The sequence below is a fragment of the Embiotoca jacksoni genome, unplaced genomic scaffold (assembly GCF_022577435.1).
Source record: "Embiotoca jacksoni isolate LCO1_2020_lvr unplaced genomic scaffold, fEmbJac1.0.p SCAF_1, whole genome shotgun sequence".
Classification (NCBI taxonomy): Eukaryota; Metazoa; Chordata; class Actinopteri; family Embiotocidae; genus Embiotoca; species Embiotoca jacksoni.
In genome coordinates this window covers 14,247,816-14,263,240 of record NW_027185229.1, presented here as the reverse complement: position 1 = coordinate 14,263,240, position 15,425 = coordinate 14,247,816, and the positions used below count along the sequence as shown (strand labels likewise).

At 42.1% G+C, this 15,425-nt stretch overlaps 1 protein-coding gene across 6 annotated transcripts in view; it reads right to left on the bottom strand.

Moving 5' to 3' along the window:
* The window catches only part of iqsec1b (IQ motif and Sec7 domain ArfGEF 1b), a 201,626-nt gene that overhangs the window by 18,251 nt on the left and 167,950 nt on the right, over positions 1–15,425 (bottom strand). For 5 of the 6 annotated variants that reach the window (XM_069177780.1, XM_069177853.1, XM_069177927.1 and 2 more), the window contains 2 exons: positions 4,332–4,611; positions 87–1,348 (listed from right to left, as the gene is read on the bottom strand). In XM_069177780.1, the coding sequence (XP_069033881.1) occupies positions 87–1,348; positions 4,332–4,611 (1,542 nt within the window). Of the gene's footprint in view, positions 1–86; positions 1,349–4,331; positions 4,612–12,873; positions 13,035–15,425 lie in introns of those variants that run through there. The other variant, XM_069178186.1, reaches the window with a different exon arrangement.

Genomic DNA, 15,425 nt, shown 5'->3' with positions numbered 1-15,425 from the left:
ATCTGTGATTGTGCCATTTCAAATGTAGGCTATGAGACAGTGTCTGGCTCTGTGTACATGGATCTCATGCAGTGGAGTTTACATACTTGTTGAAGAGGTTTAGGCCAATGCGGTAGTGCCTCTTTCGAATAATGTCATTGCTGAATGCAGGTGAGTCCCAGCTGTTGCGAGTTTCTTTGTGGTAGGTTTGCTTGCTGAGCGTCTGCTCCCTCAGACTGTCCCTGGATGAGGACTCGGAGCTGCAGTTAATGGTGTCGTTGGAGTTTGATGTGCTGTTGATGCTGTCATTGTCACCATCAGAGAAATCAGACTCTGACTTGCTCTGCCGGTTTGCAGTTCCGTTGATGGCCAGGTGGGCCTCCAGTTGTCGCGGTCGATGGCGAGAGGCGTCTTCTTCTCTTGAAGGCCCTCGGGGTGGCAGGCTGTGGCTGATGTGTTTGGGGCTGCTCTGCTGGTTGCTGAGGGTCCGGTCATAGGCGTTCTGTCTCTTCAAAGAGCTGCGGTCAGAACGATCGCTCAACTCCACTGAGCTGTCGCTGGGAGGCTCTATGGTCAGTAAGGGCAGGTGGTCTACCCGCAAACGCTGCTCTTGGCATTCTAAGGAGGGCGTACTGCGGCAGCTGGTGTCTGTATCCCCTTTTTCATCCTTATGAGCCAGGGACCAGTAGTCCTGGGAGGAGTTGAGGGAACGCTGGCGCAAATCCGATTCTGTGCTAGAGGGCCGATCTACAGACTGAGACAGAGGCAGGGGTGGCGATAACTCTTCTTCATCAATATAAAGGGTGACATCGCTGTAAGATGCCGTCATCTCATCCAGTTTACGGTGTTCTGAGGCACCATGGGAGGGTTTCACCTGACAGCTGACCTCCCTGTCCATATCTTGGTGGCCTCTCCCTGGCTCTGACTGGCTGTCTTCACCGTGTAGGCTGCGGCAATTTAGAGCATCATCGATGGACTCAGCTAGAGATTTGACCTGCCTGGAGAAGGCATCTTCTAGTTCCGTGATGGCGTCTGTGAAGTCGCTCTGTGCCGTAGGGGTCTTGGCCTGCACACCCATCTCCCCACCATGCTCCGACTGCATCAATGCACCAATTTTGGTGCCATCATCTGTTAGTGAAACCTGCTTTCCCTCAAAGTAGGAGCTGTGGACTTTTTCAGGTCCTTCGAAGGAAAACTGCATTCTCATATTGGATAAAACAATCCGTCTGGACATACGGTTCTCAGACATAGAGCTTCGAAGCCGCTCAAAGTTCTTGTTCATCTGGTACTGGCGGAAGGCTGTCTGAATGGTGCGGGCAGCATGCCGGGTTATGAAACGCCCACCATATTTACGCTCTAGCATCTCCACCTGCAGGAAGAGAAGGCAAAGTTGGTTTCATAAATGCCTAAAACAAACATCGAGGAGCAGTTTGTATAAAAAGTCCCTTAGCTGCATTCTTATGGTCATCCAGACTTGTAACTGTTCCCCGTAATAGTACAAATGGTGATAGTGAATAATGTTTATCATCCCTGTTTTCACCTAGGATATAGGAACACATATTTTGGATCCAGAATGTCCTTTTACAATCAAAATTTAACTGGTAGTCTTCAAAGGTGGCTAAAAAAAATCAAGTGAGAAAGCAAATTCCCGAACTTCCATGAAATAATTGTTTGTCTACTGGAATGAGATTTTGTGAGATGTGGAGTTCTGATTATTTTGTAAAGCATGCTGTAAAAAGTTTGTATTTGCACCACCACAGCTTGAATCCTTCCGGCAGCAATTTAGAGCTGTAAAGAGCAAAACTTTCTATGTACTTTTTATTTTGTAATTTTTTACTACATTACTAATATAAGTCTTTACAACTGGCATTAATATAAGCAGACCACAGCCAGCTGTTTTTTTTAAAAACTTTTTTCAAGCCTGAAAAGAAAAAAAACAAACACCTATTTCCTCCCGGCTATAAAAAGTAAGACTATTACCTTAAGTGACGATAGCATTCAAAAATTCATGAAATCTGAAGTTTATTACACACAAATTGACCACTAGAAAGATTGATTATGTTGAATTATGAGTTGTTGACTAATCAACTGGTAATGGCCAAAACAATTTTGGAGAAAATTGAAAACTACCATACTTGAGAGAAATCAGTAGGGTGTATATTGCATCCTGCCTGCTACTGTCAACTGAAATGACTGAAATTATATACCTATAACTAGAATAGTGTCCAGTGCTCAATTACAGTCCTTCTCTCAGTCTTTGTATCTTCTACACACCTACCTAATTTTCTACCTATGGACTCATGGTGTAAAATGACACTATGTTTCCCTCCTCTAAGAGAGGGCCAAGGAGGCAAATGGACACCAATTTGCTACAAGGAACATGACAGTAAGTTTCACAAAAACAGGCCACCGTCACTGCTTCACAAGAAGTTCCACTGTCCTTCCCACACAGATGCAGCTGTATGTCCACAAGGCCTAACTAGCCTACTTTTATTTGAATGACATAATGCAGTTCAGTCTGCCAGCTGCTGTTAATAAGCAGTGATATAAAAACCTTCAGGTTATATAATATCTAATGCGGTAAATATCCTTTTGCTTTTTACTTAAAATTCATTACATCGTCAGCTTGATATCATATCTAATAAAATGTATTTAGTTACATCTGAGCAGTTCTAACATTAAATGACAGTGACTCCATTGTAATCCTGCGCTTGAGGTCTAAAATTTATAGTAGGATCCCAGTGTTCTCCTGTGGTCATATGTCAATTTACAGTATGTAATACTCAAATAGATCAGTTATGACTAAGCAGTGGGTTTGTTGGCATTGACCTCATGTTGGATCAAGTCTAATTATTCTCAGGTCTATTTTGGCTGGATTCAACTGTCCATTTTGATTGGCACACTGATTGGTTCTGCAGTCCAGCAGATGTTAGTCCTGATATTTCTTCGAAAATGGTGCCGGATTTCTAAAAGCAGAATTGCTTCCTTGGTGTTTTGTAGGACTTGCTTACTATTATGATACTACATGGTCCCAACTACATACATTCCTCGCTGCAACTCATGATGTTTTGGTTTTATTTTATAATTTTTTGTATTTATTGGACTTAGTAAATTTTAAATCTCTTAAATGTATCTATGGAATGGTTTTAACATGTAACATTGTTGGTTAGATGTTAAACAAACACTGTCTATTTGGATTATAATATCTTGGTCAGGACAGCACCTTTTGCATTAAGGTATTATTGATTATTGTAAAGCTGACACACATCAGACCTACAGCTGTGGAAGAGCCCCATAGTTTGCACAGTGAAGATATCCACTGCAGAGAACAGCCTGACTCTCTCAAACCTGCTGGAATAATTAAATATTCTAAGTCTGAAGGTGGGATCGGGTCACGCCTGATGGTTCAGTTTGTAAATTACAAACTAAAAAGAAAATTGAATGGGTGCCTCAGTGGCGAGAGAGCATTGAGTAAAACCCTATAAATACTGATGAGACAGTCAGTGATTGTTGCATTGCAGCTGAGGATCTCAAAAATGGCCCTGTAGTATTAGATTAGGTCTGAAAAATACTTTTATATGATCCTTTATTAACTTTCAGTGGCATCATAGTGCAGTGATGAGATCATATTATGTTATCATTTTACAAAATGCTAAAATTAAAGCTCCTTAAATTGATTTTGCTGGCCACCTGGGGGCTGTAAATACAACTTGATAAAGTAAAAGCCAACGTCAGCAACGTCACTATTTACACAGCCCTGCAGACACAGAGCAATAGGAACATGGATTTGGAGTTGTGTTTTTTGTGATCTGCCAAATCTTAGCCCAATTCGACCTTTGTGTTGGACTCCACTAATACGTGTCTTTAGCTGCTATATGCTCCACTGTGTTCACCAGTTAGATTCTATGTTTGTCTGTTTACTCTTTGGTACTGGACAGGTATCATACAGTGGATATATTGGAGGCTTTTATTGCCCAAACTAGCTCTCTGTTGCTGCCTGAGATTAATGAGAATGGTGAGACTGAGCCAAAATAGGAAGTTGTGTGCTGAAAAAAATGCTCTGTAGTGTTGAAGAAAACTACAGTCAAGTGATTATTCCCTGCGGGTTTATCACTATAAGTATAAGAGTAATTTGTCCCATTGATAATACTGTATAGAGAAACTGAGAATTGCAGGTTTAATGATGTCTAGCAAATAACAATAAATACATAAATTCCAAATATCAGCAATGTGAGTTTTGCATACAGTACATTACTTTAATATAATGTACTGTATATCTGTTTGGAAAACGTTCTTGTTTCAAGCATACCTTCAGCTTTTAATGGGTGGTAATGGAAGTTTGAGTGTCTTACCTGCTTGTCCTGTAGGTCAGATGAGAGCTCATAGCTCTCTGACAGCGAGCGGGAGCGCTTGATGGCCTCCTCCTCTGCCTGCTTGCGGAGGATGGACTGGGAGTGCTGGAGCTTGGGCCGGCGGGGCCGCGGGTGGCTCGGCAGGAAAATGTGTCCGTAGAACTGGCTGTCCAGGTGGTCCGGGCTGAGCCCGCCGCTGTGGGTCACTGGGACGCAACTGTAGCCGCTGCTGGGGTCCACAGAGGCACCCACCTCGCTGCCTGGAGCATCACCTTCCACACTGCAACACACAAACACACACGCAGCACACAACCTTAGTCTGCTGAATCATTTCCCAGAGAGCGCACACTGCTTTGTGTGTCAGCAGGGACCACGTGACAGATGGAAAAAGTGAACTTTGGTACTGCTGGCACGGTATAAATACGAGTGAGAGAATTTATAGCAGCAGTCTGAGTGCTGCTCTTTACAATGCAGAAACTACCTCAGGTCATCCTAAACAGTCATGCTGACCGAAGCACTACATCTTGATTTGAAGAAATATTATACTTTTCAAAACATTATGACTATTAAGCTCAGCAAATCACCATAAACATTATCAGCAGCTCAATCTTTCAGCAAAAACAAAATTACACAATGTCAGGGCTGATTAAAACATGTGAAGTGGCGCCTTGTCTATTAACATCAATACGGATCTTTGTGTATTCACAACAGCACAAACACCAACATGGAGAGGTGACTGGATAAACAGGCTGTGTTGATCAACGACCAGCTGCTCCAAACCAAACTGCAAGCAGCTAAATATCACATAGATCTGTTCACTTCCTCCACACTTCTTACACTGTTGTAATTTGCTGAGAGGCCTAGAGTACTCCTTGACCTGGTACTGGGAGCCAGGTCCACAACTACTTCTGTAAAGAATTCAAGTTGTTTTACTGAAGAAGACAGCAACCTCATCTGACTGCTTTCTGATCTAACAAGCTGTACTGAGACAGAACCTTTGATTTGAAAAAGTGAATCCTGTTTCTTTCAAAGACGCAAAACTGGATGCCAATATAAGCTTATTAAATGCATATTAAACTGTATAAACATTTTAATTAAATATAGGAAAATGGTATATATTAGAAGGCAGCTCAGCATGCAGGAATTGCTGACATGAGAACAAAGATGGATTCTAAATGTCCTAAATCAAAGTGTATCACCCTCTCAAGATTTTAACTGTAAATCATGTATTAAGCAATTCAGATTACTTACCCAAAACACTAAGTATGGGCGTTATATATACAACGGCAGAATCACTGTGGTCGATCCCAACAGTTTGCCTGCTTTGTTGTTCACTTTAAATGATTTACACAAGGTAGCATAACATCCTCAAAGGGAGCAAGACTCATATTCTCGCAAATAAATTCGGGTCTGGTAATACCAGGCTAGCACTCCCCATGAATTAACCTAAATGTGCAAAATCAGTGTGGTTCATGTTTAAGGATTTTACAAATAAGCATATTTCTCTATAATGCTGTAAGAAGCAGTACAAATTGAATATTGTATAATGCCATTGCTCAAAATGATCTAAAACAACAAATTATATGAACATTATAAAAGCTACAGTGCACACAGTGCACAACTGCATCATTTTTTATAGCGTATGCCCCCCTGAGTAACATACACTGTGTATGCAATATCGCAAGATAAGTTCATGCATGTTCTATAGTCCATTATCATGGTTAGTTTGCATTAAAAAAACAAAAAAACAAAACTGCATCACTGCCATGTTCACCCAAAGATGCTTTCAGGGTTTAGTCTGACATATGCAAACAACGAAATACAAAGAGAAACATTAACTGTCAGAAGCTTGAATATCTGTGTCCAATTTATTCTTTTAACTGCAGGACGAGAACGAAGTGGTGCCGCAATTATATAATCATCACTAAGAACAGACCACACTGACTCTGCAAAAGCCTGAGGAGTTGGGCAGCAAACACCACTTGGCAGATGTACTTTCTTCATCGATTTGTTCCACGCAGGAATACAATAGTTTACAATGCCATGGTCAGAAAACAATAAATCAATGTTGGAGGGTGACCATCTGACCTTGCATCAACAGCACAGTCAATCAATCAAAGAGAGCAAAATGTCTCCAATTCATTAAGCTGATGTGCCCAAACTTTAAAAACAAAACAGCATCATTTCCTCAACTTCACCTTGCAAGTTACAATCTAAGGTTAAAATAATGAGCTTTTTCTACCTTAAACCATCTTTTTGTTCTTCTCATGATCGATATGATTTCATTTTGTTTGTCATTAACGTGATGAATGAAGCGGAATGGCTCCAAAAAGGACATCCATCTAGAGACTGTATCTCACTGCATTCCTGTCAAATACTAAAACATTGATGGGAGAATTTGTCAAGGTTAGATAAGAAAACAACAAAAAAAAGCTTTGATAGGAAATAGATTTGACATCCCGGAGAGGCTTATAGCAGTAAACTAATGATGCCTGTCATTGTCCTGCATGGATACAGTGCCAGAGGGTGGCATATAGCCTACCTTTCATGCAAGGTAGACTTCCTGAGAGCAATGGAATTTTTTTTTAAAAGAAGACAGCTACAGTTTTTATTTTGGGAGCTCAGAGAAATCTCAGCATTATTAAGAACAGAGGGTCCTGATCTGGGAATCGAGCTCCAATGAGGGAGGTCACAAAATAAATCTGAAGGATTGTGACATGATTAATGGGTCAGGAGAAGGAAAACATTTTTCTGTTGCTCAAAGTAGAAGATTTCTTTTCTTGACTTTTCTGTCATCTAAGAATTGTGTTTAGCTAAAAATGTTGGGAAATGCACAGTAGCTACCATCTATAGTCAGTCCTCACAAGAACAACTACAGTATTAATCAAAACCAAATGCTAAAAATGAGCTAATTTAATGTCAATGTGACAATGGCTAGTTGTGTGAATTACGACAGTGTTTCATGAAATGGAGATGTTGACATTATTGAGTCACAGCAAATTGTCCTTGTTGAACATTTTGGGAAAAAACTTACAAAAGTACTTTCTTTCTGTAAGTTAGATAAGAAGAACATTTGTTTCCCTCCAACACAGTGTGGAGTGTGTAGTCACAGTGACCTGAAGGTGCTTCTTAATAAGAAGAAAGCAGCTTTCAGGTCTGGGGACAGGGAGGAGCTCAGGAGAGTGCAGCGCCACCTGAAGGAGAAGCTCAGGGAGTGCAAGGACTCCTACAGGAGGAAGCTGGAGGCCAAACTCCAGCAGAACAACGTGAGGGAGGTGTGGACCGGAATGAAGGAGATTACTGGCTTCAAGGGGAGAGAGAGACAACCAGGGGGCTCCCTGGAGAAGTCAAATGAACTAAACTGTTTCTTCAACAGGTTTAGTTCACCACCCTCATCTGTCTCCTCCACACCTCACACCTCCCAAACACCTCTGCTGCCTCCCCCCCTCCCCCCTCCGCGCCCCCTGGTGAACTGCATAGAGCCCTCAATCTCAAAGGGCTCTTCCTCCATCGACACCTCGACCCCCCCCCCCCCCCCCCCCCCCCACACACACACACACACCCCTCTCCCCCCTCTCTGTGACTACTGGCCAGGTTAGGAGACAGCTGGAGAGAATCCACCAGTGCAAGGCTGCAGGACCTGACGGCATCAGCCCCGTGGTCCTGAAGACCTGCGCCGTCCAGCTGGCTGAGGTCCTACAACACCTATCCAACCTGAGCCTGAAGCAGGAGGAGGTCCCGGTGCTGTGGAAGACGTCCAGCCTGGTTCCTGTCCCCAAGAAGACGACTCCATCTGGCCTCAATGACTACCGACCGGTTGCCCTCACATCTCATGTGATGAAGGTGCTGGAGAGGCTGGTCTTGGCCCACCTCAGGCCGCTGGTGAAATCTTCTCTGGACCCTCTGCAATTTGTGTACCAGCCTCATGTGGGAGTGGACGACGCCATCATCTACCTGCTGCAACGAGCTCAGTCTCACCTGGATGGAACCGGTGAATCTGTGAGAATCACTTTCTTTGATTTCTCCAGTGCATTCAACACCATCCAACCACTGCTGCTGAGTGAGAAGCTGCGGGTGGTGGGGGTGAACGCGCCCACCGTCTCCTGGATCAATGACTACCTGACAGGCAGACCACAGTTTGTCCGTCTGGGCGGTGTGCTGTCTGATACGGTGGTCAGTGGTATTGGAGCTCCTCAGGGAACTGTTCTGTCTCCTTCCTGTTCACCTTATACACAACTGACTTTCAGCACAACTCAGAGTCCTGCCATCTGCAGAAGTTCTCTGATGACTCTGCAGTGGTCGGGTGTATAAGGGATGGACGGGAGGATGAGTACAGGACAGTAGTGGAGGACTTTGTGGAGTGGGCGGGAAGGAATCACCTGTTCCTGAACGTGGCCAAGACCAGAGAGATGGTGGTTGACTTCAGGAGGAAGGCGACGGCTCCACAACCGCTGAGAGTTCTGGGAGAGGAGGTGGACATGGTTGAGGAGTACAAGTACCTGGGTGTGTCCATCGACAACAGACTGAACTGGAAGACCAACATCAATGCTGTCTACAAGAAGGTGATGAGTCGACTCTTTTTCTTGAGGAAACTTCAATCCTTCAATGTGTGCAGCGAGATGTTGGAGATGTTCTACCAGTCTGTTGTGACCAGTGCATTGTACTTCGCTGGGGTCTGCTGGGGGAGCAGCATTGGAGCCGGTGACACCAACAGACTTAACAAACTGGTTAAGAAGGCCAGCTCCATCATCGGCTACAAACTGGACAGCCTGGAAAAGGTGGTGGAGAGGAGGACGCTGAACAAATTATTGTCCATATTGGATAATCCTGTCCACCCTCTCAACCACCTGCTGCAGGGACAGCGGAGCACTTTCTCTGAAAGATTCCTCCAGCTCCGCTGTCACAAGGACAGATACAGGAGATCATTCCTGCCCACTGCAATAAGACTGTACAATAACTCACCTCTGGCAAAATCCATCACAGTACAATTACACTGTTGACTGTGTTTCCTGGTTTGTTTGTATATAATATACATACTGTACTGTATATATATATATATATATATATATATGTTGACTGTGTTCTTGGTTTGTTGTATATAATATATATAGATATATAATGTACTGTATAAACTGTGCATTTTATACTGTATATTTTATATTTATATTTCTTACTGCTATTTACTGATATTTTATTGCTTTTCTATTATTATATTCTATTCTAGTATTTTATTCTATTATTTCTATTATTATCTTATTGCTTCTGTATGCTGCTGTAGCGAAAAAATTTCCCCTCGGGGATTAATAAAGTAACTACCTACCTACCTACCTACCTACCTATCTCCCCAGTGGATAGTTTTATCACATGACAAGGTGTAATATAGCCTAATAATTTAAAAATGTTAAGACTGAAAATTCTACAAATTTGAAAAAATATTATATTTTGCGAAGTTTGAGATATTCATGAAACGAAAAAGCCAAATGTCACGAAGTGCAGATACATGAGGACGTACACAAAGCATGTGACCTCTGTGTCCACTGGCAAGATGAAAAGTAGCAAAAAAAAACCAAAACAAACCAAAAAAAACCGCCACATTTTTTATGAAGCAATGAAGTAACTGCAACTTTTCCTCAAAGCGATCACGTTTTGTAAATTGTTTCTCACTGAGGTTTGATTGGCACTACTCAGTTATATCAACATGTTCCACCGTCTTCCTCTGCAGTGCTTAATGGCACCTGGCTGGAGATTAGCACCACCAGCTGTTTATCTCAATGAGCCAGTGTCTAATTTGTACATGTGAAGGAAACAGGCATTCATTCACATATTCTTGAGTCAATAAAAAAAAAAAAAAAAAAAAAAAAAAAAAAAAAAAAAAATCTGCTAAAATGTGTGCAACATTTGGATGGAACTGTGCTACTATCATGTCTCTGTGTTAATGGAGCTAGAACCATGAGACAATTAGCTTAGATGTGACCTGGATGTTGTTTGCCCGGTAAATGATTCCAGTCCTCCAGCTAAGACCACTGTTGTGTTGACATTTTAATGTTGAGCAAATTATAGTGAACTATAGAAATGAGGGTAGGCAGATATCGGAACATTGGTCAGACCAACCAGCTCTGCACTTTAAGTAGAAAACACGTGACCTTAATTTGGCGACTTCTTGTCTGCCATTTCTGACTTAAAGTAAAAAAAAAAAAGACTTTCTTCTGACTTTAACCAATAAATTGTTGTACCTAAAAGTACCAATACGATATGCCATACTGGTGGCAGATCAGAAAACAGTCATGAATCATTTTAGTGATGATCATAGATTAATAGATTTGGAGGGCACTAACAAGCCTTGACTCATGGGTTAGATTGCAATTTTGTTTATTTTGGAGGATTTGCTGCCTTTTAGTCACAGTGAAGTAGGCTAAAGATCCTCTCGGGATACCATCTTTCATTAGTGAAAATGTCGTCTCTCTCCAAGATGGACACTCAAAGCTCATTACAAAAAGCCTTTCTCCATCTTCATTCTTCTCACTGTGCATCCTCAACACATTTTTAATTTTAAAAGGGACTAATCTAATCAGACAGAGTACTTTAATTAGACTTAGGGGTGCGCCGTAATACGTCTACTCCAGCAGAAGATGTTTAATTGGAAATATCCATTTGTTTAGATGGAAGAGGAGCTTAGCATGCTTGAAATGTGGCACTTGGCTCGAAGCAAGAGTCGGCAGTGGCCTCTAGGAATTCAAGCAGAGAGCAGGAACGCAATTTCAGTTTCACTTCAGTTGGCTAGGTCTGTTGCATTAGCGTTACCAAACAAGATGTTTTGTGCTTAGTTCCACAATAAAAAAATTTAAAAAAAGCTTCACTCAAACAGGGTAGGGTTTGTTGCTAAATATTGAATTTCCGGTGGCACAGCAAATTCTTATCCTCCACATCTACTTTAAGAGAAAAAAACAAACCGAAAAAAAAAGCTTTTGCTTTAACTAATTTTAAAGCCGAAGCCAAAATAGTAAACCCACATCAGGGCCCAGCAATTGGTTTCAATTGTTGGCCAATTTGTTTATTTATTAATGAGGGCAAATTGGTACAGTGGAGACACAGTCCTGTAGGTTTTACATTTTTACTTTTGGTTTTGGTTATTTCTTTCCATTCTTTCAAGAATAAAACTGATTAAAAAAAACTTGTCCTTGGTTTGAATCTGATAGCAGACCTATCATTGTTAAAATGATGTCTTGCTAACCTTGCTCTACAAGATGAGAGAGTTAAATGTTAAATGTTACACACTCACAATATTGGAGACCAGAGTTTAACTGTAGGAATCTTATATATTATACTTCCTGTACTTTGTGTTTACCTTGTCTCTTTCCATAAAAGTCTTGGTATGTCGAAGTAAAGTTGTGACATTAACGGTTGGAAAATAGTCCAAAATTGAGAAAACCAGACTTTTATAGAATAGGACAAGCTCCAAAACATTGGACCCTGCACATCCCATGATGCAACACTATGGCATCTTTCATTGGACCCTCCCTGTCTTATAAACAGCCACCTCTGGAAATCCCAGAGGAAGAGGTAAAACTGCAGTCTCCCAGCCCAATCTGACATCACTCAAGTCCTGTCACAAAAGTAATTATCTCGGACTTCACAAAACTCCTTCAGTGCCAGGGGAGACATTACACAAATATTGTCATTATTTCAAATACTTCCCTCTACCTGGCATTTAGAGGCTGCCATCAAGCAAAGGTGCCTGATGTGGTTTTAAAACTCTAATGTTTACACCGATTACAGCCACACATACTGTACGGTGCACGTCCAACCTCACGCCTTGTTTCATTACAGCCACCTTTTCAATTAAAAAGTCCACAAAGAGCTGCAGTGTCCCGTGACAGTGCATAAATTGCAGGCTGATAGAATTTTAATGATGTGTTTGTAGCGGGAGCTGGTGTGACGTATCCAGCAGTTGGGGCAAGTGATGTGAGGACACCTTCCCTGGAGACGTCCTCCCTGTGCTGCTGAGTGGCTTCTTCAAACTGGAGCCTCTTCTTACTGTGTCGGTGTGCAGTGATGAATTAATTACTTGGACTCACATGCCACTCACATACATAGTCTTCCTCTTAAGCTTCTCTTTGCTTTGTTTTGTATCCACACCGACTGTCTTGTATGTTTTTTTTCACAAGTAGCTCAATTAAATATGAGTTAAAGGGCACTGGCAGAGAAAAAGTAAACTATGACTCAGCTGTATTCACCTCCTTGGCAGTTAGAAGGAAAAAAAAACTTCTACAGGGTGTGCTCCTTCATCAGCTGCTATACACTGGCACTGAACCCCCTCTGCATTAAAGGCAATTCATCCAATGAGCAGTTACAGCAATTTTGTTGGACATTCATAAATTCTTTCTCAATTGAGGCTGCCAGTCGTCAGATAAAGGACAGCGCATTAGTGAAATATACAACCTGCATCACAAGACTAATTCAGAGCCAAATTAGAGATGAAGTACATGTCAGGCAGCTATTAAAAGTATCGACTGAGCAGCAGCAGCAGCGTGCACGGACTTACCAGCTGTCTGATTCTAGCTCCAGTAAGGACTGAGTCCTGTCAGAGGCACACTGCAGACACCACATGTTGCTTTCTGAGCCCCTACACAAGATCCATCACCACCTTGGTCTCTGTTACTCCATCCCTAGGCCAAATGTAGCATTCGCTCGCCTGTGCTCTGACTGGGAAACGCTCCCCTCTCCTTGGACACCTCTGTAGCTATGGGCTTCCTTCAGAGATTTGTGAGGAGGGGCGTTCGCAGGAAGAGGGAGGGGATTCCTCCAGAGGAAACTGGGTCGTGTGGCAGCGGGAGCACTGGTGTCCCACAGATCTCAAACAGGAAAGGGCAACAAGTAAGAAGTAAAAATTGGAGAAAGAGAGAGAGAGAGCAAGCTTTGTTGGGGATTGGATTTATTAATAGCAAGAGAATGGCGGCAAGGATAAGGCCCGGTGAAATCCCTGGATCTACTGTTTTAGCTGCTGTGGCTGTGGAGGTACAGCTGCAGTAATGTGAGCTTTACCTCGGTACAACTGTTCTCCGATGTCAGCCTTCCGCTTCATATGGAAGACATATGCAGCACCTGACTTTACCAATGTTGATCATAGGCCTAGTAAGTGTGCATAAAATTATACAATCATGACTACAGTGCTCTAGCAGACACTGCAGAACAAGCCACAGCTGCTGAGCCAGCTGAACCATCTTTTAAACAAACATTCAAGCTATTAGGGAATGTTTGACTCACATCTCCTCCTATTTTTGTGTTGACGTTTAGGCTAATTCTTCCCACCACTCCTATTCCCAACCCTGTCTCGGTCCAAAAAGCAAAGTGGTGAGGGGCCTCTCCATTTCCGTGTAATGACATCATTACCCAAACAAGAGACGTGTATCAAGTGGACCAAAGATTTTATCAGACAAAGGCAACCATATGGAGTAGAGCACTATGATAACACAGCAAACATGGGTGGTTTGGGTAGATGACTGTAAAGCCTCTCCTCCGCATTTACCTCAGAAAAAAAAACATTTTTAATGACTCGGTGTAGAAAGTCAGCCTAATTACATCATATAACAGGTAAGATTAAAGAGGGAGTTAAGAGTCTAATGAGCCAATACAGAGCTTATAAAAAGGAGGGAAATGTCTACCAAATGTTGAAGGGTCATGTAAAGTGCAGCAGAGAGAGATATTGAGAATTTAGAGTTCATCTTAGGTCATTATAAAGAGTGTTAAGATGATCTGTCAGAGGAGAAATTGTCGACAGAAAAATTCTGGACACTTAATTCTCTAAGTGCAACTCTGGACAGTGCTAACCATGGTGCACATATACTACTGCTAGAAAGTGTCACCTCTGCAGCTTCAAAAGGAGAAAATATTGAAATAAATAGCCTGAATTCAGCCCAGTTTCTACACAAGCCTGGATAAGATGTGAAATCCTGCAAGAAAATCTTGATCACTGGCCTGTTTAATAGACACTAATTTAAGCACTGAGCCCAGCCCAACACCATCAAAGCCAGTTGGTTCCCTTTGGCATTAATCATGACCATGAAGCTTAAGGTAAAGCTTCAGCAGTTAACACTCACGACGCCTGTTTCGGTGCAGAGACGGATACTTTGAGACAGCTGCCTTTGATCAGACCTTGGGTTATTTCTGTCCCTCTCATCTCTATCTTGACAGTGATTATCCAGACAGTACAGTAGTTGGGAGAGAAGTGGTGTATTTTTACCTCACGGATGATGCTCTGACTGTGGCATGAATTCACGGGAAGGCACTTGTCAACAAACCGTGGCTCTGTGAGAATGAATGATTTATGCGCTCAACTGTGTTTTGTTCCTCACATGGTGGTGGAGACAAAAACAGCAAGGATAGAAACTTGGAAACACTTTCACTGGTGACGAGATATTGTTTGGGTTTTGAGTGAAAAAGCCGTCTACGTTACTCATGCATTAGTGTACTACCTCAGCCGGGTTTAGGCACTTACATTCTGACCACGGCTCCATACCTCAGCAAGTCTATACATTTTGTGATCAGAATTCATTGCTGGGTGTGTTTTGTTACTGCCAGTGGACTGGACCACACCAGGACGTTTTAAGCTCTCTGCTGTACGTAGTGGTGTGGCATCATTTTAAGTAAACACTCACAGCCTCCATACTTGCCCAAGTAAACCAAGTCAAAAGTTGTTTGTAGGCTGAAGTAATCTCTTGGGATGAGGATCAGTACAGAGTGCTTTGCGTTTGAAGAATCAAATTTTGACAAAGTGTCTATTTGCTTTCAGTCAGAGTGCAATGATACATCTCTCATATTGTAGGTAGGCTCATGTATGAGATATTAAATTAGCTTAGCTTAACATAAAGCAAGAAGAAGTTGTGTCTAGGACTGTAAGTTATTACATAATCACCCGATCACATCACCGTTGACCGTAATCATTTTGCAGTCACAATCGTTTCTATTCATTTGTATTAAAAAAAAGCTATGAAACTAACAGAAATGTCAGGTTTATTTTCTATTCTAAGTTTTTATTACTTCAAATCATTAAGCTACGACACAATCTTTCTGCGTACTCCCAAGCAACTGCAGACG